This window comes from Hipposideros armiger, unplaced genomic scaffold (assembly GCF_001890085.2).
Source record: "Hipposideros armiger isolate ML-2016 unplaced genomic scaffold, ASM189008v1 scaffold_736, whole genome shotgun sequence".
In the NCBI taxonomy this organism is placed as follows: domain Eukaryota; kingdom Metazoa; phylum Chordata; class Mammalia; order Chiroptera; family Hipposideridae; genus Hipposideros; species Hipposideros armiger.
Genome location: NW_017732086.1, coordinates 439,063 through 454,936, shown reverse-complemented (window position 1 = coordinate 454,936; position 15,874 = coordinate 439,063). Strand labels below are relative to the sequence as shown.

Genomic DNA, 15,874 nt, shown 5'->3' with positions numbered 1-15,874 from the left:
TTCTATCCGCTATTCTCTAAAGAAATCATAACCTCTAAGGAGTTGTAGGGAGCTTTGATAGGCGGACAGAAGCAAGCCATGAACCTCTGCAATGGTCTATGGAAGATACTGCTGTGGGGAACACCAAGCTGAGTTGTGATCAAGACCTAGCTGTAGAATGATCTGGTTTTTTTTGCGCACCCAGTTCAGCAAGTATCAGAATAAAGCTCTTTGCTAAATCTAGTGTTTAATACTATGCTAATCAGACCCAACGTGGCCAAATCCACCTTATTTTCCATTACCACATTAGTCCAAGTCAGCCGTCCTACAAGAACCTGCTCAATTCCTACCTCTTAACTAATCTCATGACTAATGATCCCCCCTTTTCCATATTCTGATTACTCCTTTTGCTTTCTCGTTCCCTCATATTAGTGGATGCTTTCCAGATAACATCTTTTCCCAACCTCAGTGTATGCTCCTAAAACCAAGGGCCACGACATATTTTTTAAATTCAGCATCAAAAATAATACTGTCCGCAAAATCGGAGCTCAATTAATATTTGAATAAATAAAGGTTATGAAGAGGCCAAAAAATTGATTACTTAGTACTTTATTGAGCAAAGCAGTCGGGTGGGAGAGAGGGGTGGGGTAAAGTGTTCTTGATTCCTCTCGCCCTGGAAATTTCAAAAAACCACACAACTATAAGGCTATTTGGCTGCTGTATACTTTGACCACCTCAAGTACGAAGAGCAAAAATCTGCATCTGACACTGCATAGGAGCTTGAAATGCTTTTTCTAAATGTTGGGCTTTATACGGAGTGAGTTTTTTCCCCTTGTGGTTTGTATCACCTCGTGCAAGTTTCTGCACACAGCGGGGTAGGGCTTTCCACTCGCGTCCAGCAGGCTATGCTGTGCGCAACCTAAGAGAAATGTCTGCAATGCTTGTGGCGAGTACAGCTCAGGCAGCTCGAGATTTTAAGCAAGCGTGCCGGTGTAGTCTTGGAGTAGGAAAGTGGAATACGAGTGGAGACTTTCGTGATCAATACAGTCATGCTGATACGAATGAATTCCGAATTCAAACCCACGTTGCTGTTTCCTCTTAAGGCACCTCAAGCTTCAACTTGCAGGTTTTAGTGGCCGAAAGATTCGTCCCAGCGAGAGAATAGAAATTACACAAACCTATGCATGAGCAAAAAAACACCAGGGACATCACTCCCGTTTGAAAACAGGACACGAACCACAAACCACAGAACAGTAAATGTTTTCATTTTGGGCGCCCTGGTCCTCACGGGTTCCTGCCCCCATCCTACCGAGCGAACTGGTGCGCGGGGCGGGGAAGGCGTCTCAGGCCCGCGAGACGCCCCGCGCGCAGGGCCGGGCGGGCGCCACCGAGCGCGGACCTCCGGCGCGTCCTAGAGCGGCCGCGAGCGGACCCAGCCCGCGGCTCACTTCCGCCCGCGCCGGTCGCCGCCCCGTGGACAGCTGGGCCTCGGCGTGGGCCTGTGTCTCCCTCGGCTCCCGCCGCGGGCCTCGGGGAGTGGGTGAGTGGGGCAGGGCGCGCCGGAGGGGTTCGGGCCAGGGTCTGCGCCGCCGCCGCCGTCGCCTCCCACGCGGCCGCCGCGTGGCCAGCGCGCGCGCCTTCTCCCGCCTCGCGCGGCGTGGGCCCGCGCGGAGCACCCGGGCCCGGGAGGCGCCCAGGAGCGCGGACGCCCCGAGGCCACCCCCGCCGGCGGGAGCCTCCGCCTTGCCGCCTTGCCGCCGCCGCCCACCCCTCCCTTGGGGAGACGGACACTGACTTGGCCGGAGAGCTGGCCCCGACCCCGCCCTGGCCGCTCGCCCTCTGTCTCCGGGGCCGCGCTCGCTCGTCTCTGAGATGGAGGTGGCAGCGTCCGCCCCGCCTGTGCCGCGGGGGGCGCAGGGTGGGCGCTGCCAGCCCGGAACGCGAGTCTCCACCCGGCAGCCCTTAGACTCATTTGGGAAGCCCTCCCAAGGCCCAGGCCCCAGAGTCGCCAGATGCTGGTGACGCGCCGCCGGGACCGAGAACCCCTGGCCCAGAGCGACAGCACGACGGTCGTGTGCTGTGTTAGGCGAGACTGCGCGCTGCGTCCGAGGGGGGTCGTTCCTGGTCAGGAGAAAGCAGGCGGTAGCGTTTTTGTCCAAGAAGACAGGGACCAAAGCTGGTTTAGTTATTTTTATTTCCTAGTGCCCAGAATGGTACATGTCACAAAAACATGCACCGCTGATGTAATACATAATTTCTGATTACATCCTGCCCTAATGGAGGGGTTTTGATTATTTGGTGTGTTTTTAAACTGTTTATTATGGAAACTCTCAAAAATATACGAAAATAGGATAGTGTACCGAATTCCCAACTCATGATCAATCCTGTTTTATCTAGTATCCTCACCCCCATTGGACCTTTTTTTTTTTTTAAAGGATTTTTTTTTATTGGGGAACAGTGTGTTTTTCCAGGACCCATGAGCTCTAAGTCAAGTAGTTGTCTTCAGCCTAATTGTGGAGGGCGCAGCTCCACGGCCCAACGCGAGGATCAAACTGTCAACCTTGGTTTGTGAGCCCTGCGCTCTAACCACCTGAGCTAACAGGACACACCCTGCTGGATCATTTTAGAGCAAATCTGAATGTACCCTTTCATCTGTTAAATACTTGTTTATGTTTATAAAACACAATAATTCCTTTTTAAACATAAAGCAGTCATTATCAGTCTGATAAGCATTTCATGTTATCATCTATCCAGTCAGCATTTCCATTTCCCCAGTTGTGTCTTTTTTTCCCTGCCACTATCAATTTGTCCAAATCAGGATCCAAACAAGCTGTACATGTTACATTTGATTGACATTTCATATCTTTTTTAATCTCTTTATTCCCTCTGTCTTTATTCCCTCCTCCCCCTGTATTTTACTTGTTGAAAAAAATCAAGTGATTTATCCTGTAAAATTTCCTACAAACTTGGATTTTGTTTTTCCATCCCTGTGGTGTTCTTCAACCAGCTGACATTTAGATTCCAGCCTTTTTCAGATTAGGTTCTACTTTTTGGCAAGAAAACCTCATCGTTACTGTGTCCTTCATATTGCATCACATTAGGAGTTAGAAAAGGTCTTGCCTGTCTTGTGGTATTAAGACTCATCAGTGAATCTTTTTTGTACAAATTGCACCACTGGCTAACTAAATAATTAACCAGGGATATACAGAAGGATGCCAGCTAATAACTGCAGAAGGAATGAGAGAAGATCACCTTTTGGCAACTCCTAATGAAATAATGGATCCTGACAATAATCATTAATGGTGGCTGTTACCATCAGGAAAAGAGAGACAGCAAGAAAGCATGTACTTCCTGATGGAAGTATCCAATACCACTTATCAAGTATTCTTGGATGATGGAATGGGGGATATACATGAACTAAGATTGGCCATAAATCGATAATTGTTGAAGATCGGTGATGGGTATGTGGCAATGCAGTATACTAATCTCTCTACTTTTGCACGTGTTTGAAAATTTCAATTACAAAAAGTTTTGTTAAAGATTGACTAGTGAGTTCAAGTCAGCCTGATCCCATCCAGTATAATATCTGGTCTCCATTAGCCTTTCACTAAGTGGTTATCAGATCTGACTGCACATTAGAATCATAGGGAGAAAAAAAAAATTTTTTTTAATACTGAAACACGTCTCACGTGCAGAATTTCCTGTTTAATTGTTCTGGGATGGAGCCCAATCATTGATATGTTTTAAAAGGTGATTCTGATTTGCTCAAGGGTTACATACCTAGATCCATTATTTGTTAGGGACTGCAAAGCGATTATATTCCATGATTCCTTCTGCATTTGTTAACTTTTTGTATTTTTAACTTTCATTTTGTTTATTCTCACCTCTCTTGCAAACTGCAATCCAATAGGAAGCCTTTGCAAATTAAGCTACTTAATTACCAAAGGAAAGTTTGACCTTGAAAGTGGAAAGGTGGAGTAACATGTGGAAGGGACGCTAGCAGGAACCTAAAGGCTTGTGTGAGGTGGAGAGATGTACTATCTGTGTGTGTCAGGTGTGGGCGGGGTGAGGGGTGTGAGGAGCTGACTGTATCCCCAAATTGAGAGGAGGATTAGGTGATAGTTAGGACAGCATGTTCAGCCTATGACACGTTTTTTAAATCATCAATATTAAGTAAATATAAATTAAAATTAAATCAAATGCTGTTCATAACAACCAAAAACAATTCAAAGATTCAAAAGAAAAAATAATTCCCCCCTACAAGCACCATTTTAATCACCCCTGAGGTAACGGGTATTAACAATGTGGTGTGTATCTTTCCACGCCAGATTTTCTTTGTCTTATATAAATGTAGGGGGTTTGGACATTGTTATGACATGAGATCATGTCATAGCCATCTGTAACTTTTCTCATTGTCATCCCTCCAGGAGAAGGGTTACAGACCTGACTTAGCTTCCTAATAAACAGTTTATGGTATGAATGTATAATAAAAATTCAATTGTTTCCTGATTAATGTTTTCTTCAGATTGCTTCCAAATTTTAGCCACCTTAAAAGTACTGAAGTTAACATCACTGTAGATAATTATTTTTGTAGAGTAGATTCCCCAAAATGGGATTGCTTGGTTAAAGTGTGTTGTTATTAGCAGCATCATTACTATTGGTAACATGTATTGCCAGATTACTCTCCCAAAACATAATAGCAATTTATACTTCTACCACTAGTAACATATGAGTACACATTTTTTTTGTCCTGATTAGCATTGACTAGCATTAATATTTGCCAGCTGATATGTGGATGTCTGTTTTCTTTAATTTGCATTTCTTCTAACTACCTGGAGACTGAACACTTTTCATGCTTATTGGCTGTTTGGATGTCTTCTGTGAATTTCCTGTATATATCCATTTTTCTATTGTATCAGTTATTTTTTAATGCAGTTACATGAATTTTTTTTGGGGGGGGGGCATTAACGCTTTATCACACAGTGCAAACAGTTTTCGCCAGGTGGTTTTTTTGGTCCTTTGACTATGAGTCTTGATATATGAAAGTTTTTATGTAGTGAAAATGCATATATATATATATATATATATATATATATATATATAAATTTCTGTGTTTCCTATCTTGCCAATAAAGGCTTTCCCATCCCCCAAATTATATACATATTCTCCTAATTTTTTAAAACAGATTTTATTGGACCTTTTACAGTTAAATTTATAAACCATGTGGAATGCATTTTTATATACAATGCAAAGTGAGAACCTTGCTTTACTTTCTTCTGCAAAAGTAGCCAATTATGACAGTGCTGTTTATTAAATAAGTTACCCTTTTTATACTTTCATTATATATTGATTTCCATACATACCTACATTTATTTCTGCATTGTCCCTTTTCTTTGATCTCTATTTTTGTGCTATATTTTTCTCTTTTATTTATACCTTATTAGTGTAGTAAGGGTAATATCTACAAAGGGAAGTCCCTACTCATTACTTTATGTATGTAATTTTCTTGCCCATCCTTAGACATTTATTTTTCCTTCCATGTGATCTTTTGGTTTTTTTTGTTCCAAGAAAAGTTTTCACTGGGAATCTGATAGAATTCGCATTAAATATATCTATATTAATTATGAAAAGATGAACACATTAAATCTTTGTATTAATAAATCTAATGTGTGTGTGTTTTGGTTATTTTAGGGCCTGTTCCTTTCTTATTCATTTTATTTCTAGTGATTTTATAAGGTTTTTTTTTTCCTGTGAATGAGAGTTTTCCTGTTTCTATTTTTATCTGGTTATTGCTAGGACTGAGGAAAATTATTGATAATTTTGTATATTTATTCAGCTCTCTGTCAAATTTTCTTATTTTAGTATTTTTTCTTAAAATTGCTATGTTTGTTTTCCTCCCTGTCCTCAGTGTGGGTAATCTATAATTGGTTAGGTGTAAGTTTGAGTTTATTCTCTATTTGATGCACATCTCCTACTACAGAAGTATATCAGAAATGGTAGGTGTGCCCAGAAATAGTGAAAGAGAGAGATGTCAGGAGTTGGCAGAAATCTACACACTCAACAGGTTATTGCTGATCACTTAAAATAGCAGAAACTCACATCCTAACCAGTCATGGACCCTGTCATTTAGGGGAGTGAGATATTCACGGGGCATTACTGTGAGGTATCAGTATTACTGTAGTATTGTAGAGCATTGCTATATGTATGACCGTTTCAGAGAAAGGGCTGACCACCATGGGCACCAGCAATAGTAAGCATAATTAAATCCCATTTCAGAATCTCAAATGGAGTGGTTGTTATCGTTTAGTATTTATTAGAAGAATTTTAAAAAGAAATTAATGCATGGCAAGTACAGAGTTCCTATATACTCCCTCACACACACACCCAGATCACTTATTGTTAATATATAGCATTAGTATGGTATCTTTGTTGCAGTTGATGAGCCAATATGGTACATTATTATTAACTGAAGTTTACATTAGGGTTCAGTCACTCTTGTGTTGTATTAATACAGTCTATGGGTCTTGACCAATGTGTAATGAAGTCTATCTCTACTATATCATACAGAATAGTTTCACTGCCCTAAATAACAGTAAATCTCTCAGGAACCTGTTTTTTGATGATTTTGAGCAGTGATGTGAAATAATCCCTAGGTGATCTTTCCATTGCAGGATAGAAGATGTCTATGGATGTGACGTTTCTGGGGACAGGCGCAGCATACCCATCCCCAACTCGGGGTGCCTCTGCTCTGGTCCTGCGGTGTGAGGGCGAGTGCTGGCTCTTTGACTGTGGGGAGGGAACCCAGACACAGCTTATGAAAAGCCAACTTAAAGCAGGTTAGTGTGCAATCAGCTATCTCATTAAGACTGTCTCTTGTTCTGCTTCATTTTCCTGGCTCTCCTTGGCCCTTTGCTCAGACAGCCCTGACAGTTGCATCCCACATCAGTGCTAAATCCTGGCAAGACATGGAAGACCCTCAGACATTTGGCCCTGCCCACTGAACTTCATTTGTTTATTTACTTTTCATTCACCCTGGGAATATTGAGCGCAAAGATTTATAGAGGTTCAGGGAGCTAGAGGATGGAATGAGATACATCAGGCATATTAGATGGACACTGGCCAGGCAAAGGAACAGTGTATACACTTATTTTCACCAGGAGAGAGTTGTAAGTATCAGGAGCAATTGCAAAGGGCAAAGAAGTTGGGAGGAGAGACACACTCCTTTTCTACTTGGGGCTATCAGGGTTGGCATCTCAGAGAAGGTGACTTGTGAGTTGTCGGAGGAGGAGGAGGGATTCGCTGGGCTGGGGAGAAGAAGGGTGTTCCAGCCAGAGGAAGTGGAGTAAGCCCAGGCCCAGCAGAAGGAAGACCGAGGAGGAAGTGGTGGAAAGCCTCGGCCTGGAGCCTGGCAACCCTGAGTTCCAGTGCAGCTGTGTCTCGGCTTGTGACCTGAGCAGCTCAGCAAACATAATGTTTACTTTTCTCCTCTCGAAAAGGGGCATAAAATCTCTACTTAGAAGGGATGTTATGAGAATTAAATATAATAATCCCTTCTCTGTGTTGTTGTCTCCTCATCAGTTAACTCTTAGCTCTAATACCATCTCCTCAGAGGCGCTGTGAACCTCCGGGTTAGGTCATGCCGTCCTCACCCCAGGCATTCTACTGACCCATCCTATGTTTATTGACGTGTTAGCATCATCAGTGTCTAAAATTATGTTATTTCAATAGCTGTCGCTGTGCACGCTATCTCACTGTGCTAAGCTCAGCGATCACTTATGTACCTAGTAGAGGCCTACTAAATATCTGTTCAATTAGTGCACGAATAAGAAGTTCAGCACCTAGTACAGTGCCTCTCTTATCAGGTCTTGATAAATGGTGGTTACTGAGTTGTTATTCCTGTGACTCAACAGAGTGCATGGCATTTGAGGACTAAAGGAAATACAGTTGTAGCATCCAAGGATCTCTTGGTCTCTTTGTGGAAACTGACATGCCAACAGTCATAGTGTAATGTGAAAAGTAGAATAATGAAGGTGTCTTTTAAGTAATTTTGGAGCACGAAGAAGGGGGACATTAACAGTATCTGTGTCTTCAGAGAAAGCATCCCAGAGGTGGTAACACTTGAACTAAGATCTAAGGGATAAATCGAAGTTTCTGTAGGGAGAGAAATAGGGCTGGACATTCAAGGAACAGAAAAGAAAGTGAGCAACAAGTAAGAGGGTTCCCAGGAGAAAAATGATACGTTTGAGGAATATTAAGCCACCCAGAGCATGGAGTACTTGGCTAGGATGGGTGGGAGATAAAGACACTGCAAGTAAGTGAGGGCAGACTGTGACGTCTTCTGTGGTTATATTAAGGTATTTGGACCTTATTATTCTATTGGCAATAAGGAACCATTAAAAGTTTATAAGCAGGGGAATGACATGGTCTGATTTGTGTTTTAGGACAGCGTTTTCCTCTGGCAAAGGTATTGGGAGAGAGAGAATAGCATCAGGGAGACCAATTTTGAGAAGAAAGAGGAGAGGATGTTGAAGCAGGAAGTAGGGACACGAATGAAGAAGAGAGACTCAAGCCAACAGGTGCTGGTGACTGGTTGAAAGTCTAAGGTATGAAGAAGTGAAAAATGATTACAAGTTACAGGTGGTGATGTCCCGCATCTAGATAGGAAATTAGGAAAAGAGCTGTTGGGGGAAGGTACCGGTGTGTATAACTTGGAACTCCTGGCCTTAAGATGTACATAGTTCAGTTGTAATGATACACTGTCTAGCATGATTTTTCAGGACACTCATAATATAAGCCCTACCCCAAACGTAAGTCCCAGTTAAGAGCGTCAGCCAGACATGACTGTTTGAATAAACGTAGGTTTTTGTACATGAATAAATGAATAAATGTAGATAGTTGGAGCAAAAATTAATATAAGACCTGGTCTTATTTTGGGGGAAACACAGTAGGTTTTTTTGGGGGGGGTTTTTTTGTTGTTGTTTTTAAAGATTTTATTGGGGAATTGGGGGAGGGGAACAGTGCTGGGGAATTGGGGAAGGGGAACAGCCAAGTTGTTGTCCTTCAATCTTAGTTGTGGAACTAGCTCAGCTCCAAGTCCAGTCGCGCTGCTCAGCTCAAGGTGCTGTGTTCAATTAATTGCGGGTGGGCGTAGCCACCATCCCATGCTGGAGTCAGCCAGCAGCCTTGTTGTTAGGAGCACGTGCTCTCACCAGCTGAGCCATCCTGCCACCTGTTGGCAGCTTAGTGGCAGCTCAGCTCGGGCGCAGCTCACTGGCCCGTGTGGGAATAGATCGAACCAGCGACCCTGTTGCCCAGAGCTCGCACCCTTGAGCAAGCTCTTAACCTTAACCAACTGAGGCACTCAGCCAGCCCAACATGGTAGTAGTTTTAAAGTGAACAGTTTGCAAAGCTAAGCCTGGCAAAAAATTATTTAATTAATTAAATTACGCCTAAGAGAACCTTTAGCCTACTAAATTTTTATTGGCTTAAAAAAAATGTACTGGCCTCAGAGAGGAGGGTGAAGTGGTAATCGCAAAACATTTTCTATGACTCTCTAGCACTTCAAAAGCCCCAGTCTCAGACTGGAATATAGCACCTTCAATACAGCTTGGTTTTTCTCAATAACCCAGTGTGAACCTATCATTATTTGTTTCATTGAAACCCTTCCAGCTTGTACACCTCCTGGGGTAGTAATATTTCACGAGGAAGTACTTTCTGTTTATCTAAACATACTTCTTTCAGCCTTCCATGGTCCTTACATACAAGCGTCTGATTAACAAGTATAGGTTTGCCATGTGTATTTCTTTCATAATTTTAAAGACTGAGGTGAAGCCTTCCTTTTTCCCTTAAAAATTACTATAAAAAGTATACATGCTCATTGTAAAAGTTCAATCAAAGCAGAAAAGTATAAATAAGAAAAGTCTATGTCCCCGTCTCATAGGTAAATTTTCTGTACATGTATGTATGGTGGTGGTATAGGGGTGTGTGTGTGTGTCTTTAATTTTGTATAAATGGAATCACACTATACTTGATGTAACCTGCTTTTTTTCAACAGAACTACATATACAAACAATATATTGCAGACATCTTCCTAGGACAGTAAGTATAACTGCATCATCACTTAGAATATGTTTAGTATTCCACTCCTCAAGGGATGACATATTCTCCTGTAATTTTCTTGTTCTCAATTGAAAGGGAACACATGCATTTTTCTGCCTTCATCTGATAGCTTTGATAATTGTGGTTGCCATTCCTTCTCCCTCTGAAATCAAGTTTCTTGAAAAAATGAAATGGTTTGTCTTCCTTGAACATGTGACAACTGTGAGAAGCAATTTTTTACTTAACTTAATTTGTCTCACTTGCTTTGGATTCACAGACTGTTTTGGTATTCAGTTTGGCTCTGTTTTCCGGTAGATAAGGAGAGGGCCCAGAAAGCCTGACGCAGCACTTTTGAGGTCAACATGAGATCGGGACTCAACAACTGTTGTAGGCCTCGGGTCACACTTGTGGGTGCCTTGGCAGCCTGGACAGCAAGAAGGGGGGAAATGAAAGGGTCCTGAAAGTAAAAAAACAGTAAAAAGAAAGACTGAAAAGATAATACAAAAAGGAGCATACTGAGGAAACTTCTAGAGTACTTCCTGGGGACTCTCAAGGTCCAAAATCAGCCTCTGTCCAATCTATTCTCTGCCACCGGGGCCTGGGCTTGGTATACTAACTCGCTTGGAGAACATTTTTGCCTTGCTGTCACAGGACAAATCACATGACAGTAAACTATTCCTGTTCTTTTATCGTATTGATGAACTGTTCCTGTTCTTTTATGATAGCAAATGTTTGAAATAGGTGGGCCATGAGCTAGAACCACAAGTCTCTGTTATACTAAAAATGTGTTCATTGTGATTGTTACTCTTAAATGCTTGTGGTGCATCTCAGAAAAATGCTGATTTGGCATCTTTCCATATGCGGGCAGTAAATTCCATTTACTATTGGGTAAATCAAGTTACACCCAAAGCCAATATGCACTGAAAAAGCTACAGTGTTAGTTCAGGCTGAAGGGAAGGGATGAGTGCACATACTTTTACATAACACCATAGGCCATCTGCCTTCTGGTCTGCCTTCCAGCGTCAGGTGCCCACTTCCCCCCGCCTCCGTCCTTCACCCTGGTTCCTCTCCGATGTCCTGATTCCTCCCTCTTCCCTTGCCTCTCCCTCCCTCATCATCCTCCCTTTTATTCTCCGCCTTCAACTGCACTGAGACAAGCAGGCTTTAACTTGGTTAGTTAATCTCTGTCCAGTGTAGAAAGTCCTTAAAAGGCAGTTTTGGGTTCAGGCGCTGGTCCAGTCAGTGGGAGCCTGGGGAACATTCATTTTGCTGGAAATACATAATTGCTATTCTCAGAGGGAGCCAGAGGGGGCAGTGTAACTGTTAGATGCTTTTGACACACTGGAGGCCTGTCTAGTTACTTAAGTGAATTAATTTGGTACAGTTTGTTATTGCAGCTATTTTTGTTTTTATTAAGAGGATATGTAGGAAAATACTTTGAAACCTGTAACACTATGTGATTTGAAGATGTTTTATTAACCATGTCTTATTAAAACCATCTAGTGAAATAAATCCTGTCTTTCTTGCTTCTGGAATCATATAGAAAAATATAAAATAAGTTTATAGTGATAAGTAAAACTCTAAATTCACTTTACTGCTTTCTATGTAAGTTGTTATGCATGTTTCAAGTAGCTTCGTATGGATTTTTAGCTCTGAAAAATTCCCAATGTTATTTCTCTGCCTCAATCAAAAGGGAGAATTACTAAGATCTTCATCACGCATCTTCATGGAGACCATTTCTTTGGCCTTCCTGGCCTGCTCTGCACAATCAGCCTGCAGAGCAGCTCCACAGTCACCAAACAGCCTATTGAAATCTATGGCCCTGCAGGGCTTCGGGATTTTATCTGGAGAACCATGGAACTGTCTCACACGGAGTTGGTCTTCCCTTACGTGGTTCACGAGCTGGTGCCTACAGCAGATCAGTGTCCCACTGAAGAACTAAAAGAATTTTCACATGTGAATACAGCAGACAGCCCTCCCAAGGAGGGAAAAGGAAGAACTATCCTATTAGACTCAGAAGAAAACTCGTACCTTCTGGTCGATGATGAACAGTTTGTTGTAAAAGCATTTCGCCTCTTTCATCGAATTCCCTCCTTTGGGTTTTCAGTTGTGGAGAAGAAACGCCCAGGTAAACTCAATGCACAGAAACTGAAAGACCTCGGTAAGTGTTTTTTTTGTTGTTGTTCCTTCTCATCAATCAAACTGTTGTTAACTGAAGCTGTTGGAGTGTTGTAGTGACCTTCCTTTCCTGTCTCCCAGGCCTAATACTGACACTTTCTCCACTTATTTCCTTTGCCCAAAGTTTGCTTATTAAGGGAAATTCCTGAGGCCAAAAGATGCTATGCAGAGCAAAACCTAAGCATGTGTTTAAATCTTTCTCTCTTCAGCTCCCCTGATGCATACTTTTAGTCTGTCTTAACTCCAGCTTACACCATCTTGGTTGGCAGGGTAGTGGTTGTTGTCTTAGGTCTAGGCTTTTATTTTCTCACATCTTCCTTTTGAAATATGTTTTCAATGATATCTTTGGCCTGAGAATATTTGCCATATCTTAACCTTGCAACTGCAACCAGCTACTTTCAGGGCTTCCCTTCTCTACCTTGATTGAGTTAATTCGGCGTTCGGAACACTGCGCCTCAGCCATTTTGCATCCCTGGGTTCATCATAGTTGGAAGCAAGCACACAAAGATGGGCCTGGGGCCCACCCGAGGCCTCATGCCTCTTCCATGTTAGGGCTGCATGTGTGAGGGGGTCTTCAGCACCTCTCTCGAAGCAACGTCCACCACCTTCCTTGGCATGGCCATGGCAGAGCCTACAAAAAGCACGATGGTGTCTTTTGTATGTTTGTTTCTTTACCCAACAACTTCTTCCTTTCCCAACTAAAACAAAATGCAAAATAATGAGAAAAAGTGACTTAGGCCAAAGATATTTTTATTATCTAAAAACCTGTGGAAATACTCTTATTTTGAGGAACTTTAATATGACTCATGTTGGAATCAGTAAACACCCTCTGTTTGTGTGTAGGTATTGTCCAGGGTGATGATCAGGTCGTATTCTACATTAGCATGAGATTTAAGCCTAGCTTTGGTAAACGAGGAACTGCCTGTCTCCAAAGAAGACTGATGATGCATAATTGTCTGAAACTCCTTGATCTTGTGACCCAAACAATCCCCTCTAGCACTTTTTTTATTAAGTTAATTTGTAGGTACCTTGTCATTATTTAAATGGGTTCTTTAATTTTGCCCGAAGATGGGCTTATTAAAAAAGCACTCACAAAAACTGTTATTCCCATGCAAGTGGAGAACCAAGGCTGTTAACTGTGAGAAGGTCCTAGTGGGACTTAAGTGCTTAAAACTCATCTAACACTTGTGCTTGGGAAATGTTTTAAGAGCCAGGGCATTGCCAACACTGAACTTTTAACAATGTATAAATATTCCAGTTTTCCACAAATAGTAAAATATTTATAACAATTATGAGAAGAATTGGCTGCCTTTTCTAGTTGCTATTTGCTGTGCTGTTAAAACAGACTCTAGAGTCATAAATTCCATTCCCATGATGTGATGTTATCTGCCTCCATCATTAGGTGTCCCGCCAGGTCCTGCCTATGGGAAGCTGAAAAATGGAATTTCTGTTGTCCTGGAAAATGGAGTTACAATTTTTCCCCAAGATGTCTTAAAAAAGCCCATTGTTGGAAGAAAAATCTGCATTTTGGGTGACTGTTCTGGGGTTGTGGGTGATGGAGGAGTGAAGCTGTGCTTTGAAGCAGACCTGTTGATTCACGAAGCGACCCTGGATGACGCCCAGATGGACAAAGCGAAGGAGCATGGCCACAGCACGCCGCAGATGGCAGCAGCGTTTGCAAAGCTGTGCCGAGCAAAGAGGCTGGTTCTGACTCACTTCAGTCAGAGGTACAAACCAGTCGCCTTGGCCAGGGAAGGAGAAACAGATGGGATTGTAGAACTGAAAAAGCAAGCTGAATCAGTATTAGATTTCCAAGAAGTGACTCTAGCAGAAGATTTTATGGTGATTGGCATTCCGATCAAGAAATGAAACCAGTGTTCCTGAGAGCCTAGCGCCATGTCTGTGAACATGTTCCCGAACCCACAGTCAGTGTTGTTGTCGTTGTTTCTGTTTCTGGTGTTGTTGTTTTGGTCTAAAATTATTTGGGTCTTAATAATCCTAAGAAGGACGGAGCTGCATCGCTGAACTGACTCAGCAGGGAGAGGGAGCAAAGTTTTTGATAATAAATCATTTTAAAAAGAAAAAAAAACAGCATCCTTTTTAAAGTCCAACTTTGACAAAACGATAGACTAGTCAGGTATATTTGTGTTGTGTGGCTGCTGCTCAGATACACGCCAGGACCCCGTGCAATCCTGGGCTCCGCTTCTGCTCAGCTTCATTGCTGTTGTTGGCAAGGTACACAGGGCTTGGCCCTCTCGGCTAGAAATGGTATTTGGCCGTTTGTGTTGAATCTGTTCGTATTATTAACAGAATAGAGAGAAGTGTAAGGAGACATTGGACATGCAGGATTGAAGCCTGCATGTTCAATCTTGAATTCTTTGCTCAAGTACTGAATGCAGGGGCGGGCTAGATGTTTATCCTTCAATTAATACGTTATTGAACTTGCTAGTTTGCTCCTCTGAGGGTGATACCACTCCCCTAGATGGAGCTTTCAAATTGTTGGGGATGTTTCTTGTCAAAATGAGGTGGGGAGGTGGAGGGGGATTGGAGTCAGTAGGAGCCAGGGATGCTAGATCCTGCAGGGTTTGGGTCAGTCCTGTATGGTGAAGAATTATCTCACCCTAAGATACAAATTGCAGGTATATAGCAACTTCAAACTTATACTCCCAGTGTGTATCAAAATTAGTGACATCATGAGTTGAACTACTAGGAAAGTCAAATTCTACAACAAATCCTAAAGAAGTAGCTAAGTGAATGTGTTGGAATTAGAACGTCGTATCAAATGTTATTTGACAGAAATGAGCCATGAGCTGGAGCTTATGAATCTAGAGGTAAAGAAATGATATCTATTCTACTGAGGTTTAATTTAGGTGTTCCTATTCATAATTCTTTGAGCACAATTTTAATAAATATTCTTTCTAGAACAGCTTTTCCTTCTGAGGTGCCTTCCACCTCCCTTGTGTCTGCAATGGGGTATCTCTGGGTCATTTGCCCCACAATATTTCTCAAAATGTGTTACATGGAAAGCTAGTCTCAAGTACTGATTTATTCAAAGGGGTTCCCTATTCAGATCAGTTTAGGAAACCCTTTATGCTATGTGTTTCTCTGGGAGTGTTCTAATGCCCAGTGATACGTTAAACACAGCACGGCTTGAGTGGTCAGAAACCAGCCTTTGATGCCAGGTAGACCTGATTTCAGGGTCCTGTTCTGTATCTTATGGTGGTACCTGGGTGGCCCGGAGCAGATTAGTCTCTGAGCTTCTGATTGCCCATCTCTAACTATGTCCTAGGATTAGTGTGAAGCTTAAGTAAGACAGTGCATAAGAAGAGTGTAGCACATTGCTTAAAAGCATTGAGAAGTCCTGCAGTCCAGAGGCCTCTCAGCTCTACTGAACCCCTATTTTAGTCCTATTTCACCATATACTATTTATTTTCATCTTAAGAACCTAGAGTTTTATACTACACGTATTTAGAAGTATTATGATGGTGTACACTGTTAAGTTTCTTTGGGTTCTGGGCCTTCTTTAGTAAAAGAAAAAAAAATCGGGCTGGCTGAGTGGCTCAGTTGGTTAAGAGCTCGCTCAAGAGTGCAAGCGCTGAGCAGCAGGGTCGCCAGTTTG

At 42.4% G+C, this 15,874-nt stretch overlaps 2 protein-coding genes across 2 annotated transcripts in view; both read left to right on the top strand.

Annotated features, from left to right (window-relative positions):
- Positions 1–1,404: 1,404 nt before the first annotated feature.
- On the top strand, positions 1,405–14,331 carry ELAC1 (elaC ribonuclease Z 1). The gene is made up of 4 exons (XM_019627545.1): positions 1,405–1,519; positions 6,651–6,815; positions 11,771–12,238; positions 13,658–14,331. The coding sequence occupies exons 2-4, from the start codon at positions 6,659–6,661 to the stop codon at positions 14,122–14,124; spliced, it is 1,092 nt and encodes a 363-aa protein (XP_019483090.1). The 5' UTR covers positions 1,405–1,519; positions 6,651–6,658; the 3' UTR covers positions 14,125–14,331.
- SMAD4 (SMAD family member 4) overlaps positions 6,739–15,874 on the top strand; it is a 104,890-nt gene continuing 95,754 nt past the window's right edge. Inside the window, exon 1 of the mRNA XM_019627540.1 lies at positions 6,739–6,815. The gene's annotated coding sequence lies outside the window, so the exon portion shown is untranslated. The remainder of the gene's footprint in view (positions 6,816–15,874) is intronic.

Coding starts and splice junctions, on each gene's coding strand:
- ELAC1 (XM_019627545.1), top strand. CDS start 6,659: ATGTCTATGGATGTGACGTTTCTGGGGACAGGCGCAGCATACCCATCC. Junction 6,816..11,770: donor GAAAAGCCAACTTAAAGCAG/GTTAGTGTGCAA, acceptor CTCAATCAAAAG/GGAGAATTACTAAGATCTTC. Junction 12,239..13,657: donor ACAGAAACTGAAAGACCTCG/GTAAGTGTTTTT, acceptor CTCCATCATTAG/GTGTCCCGCCAGGTCCTGCC.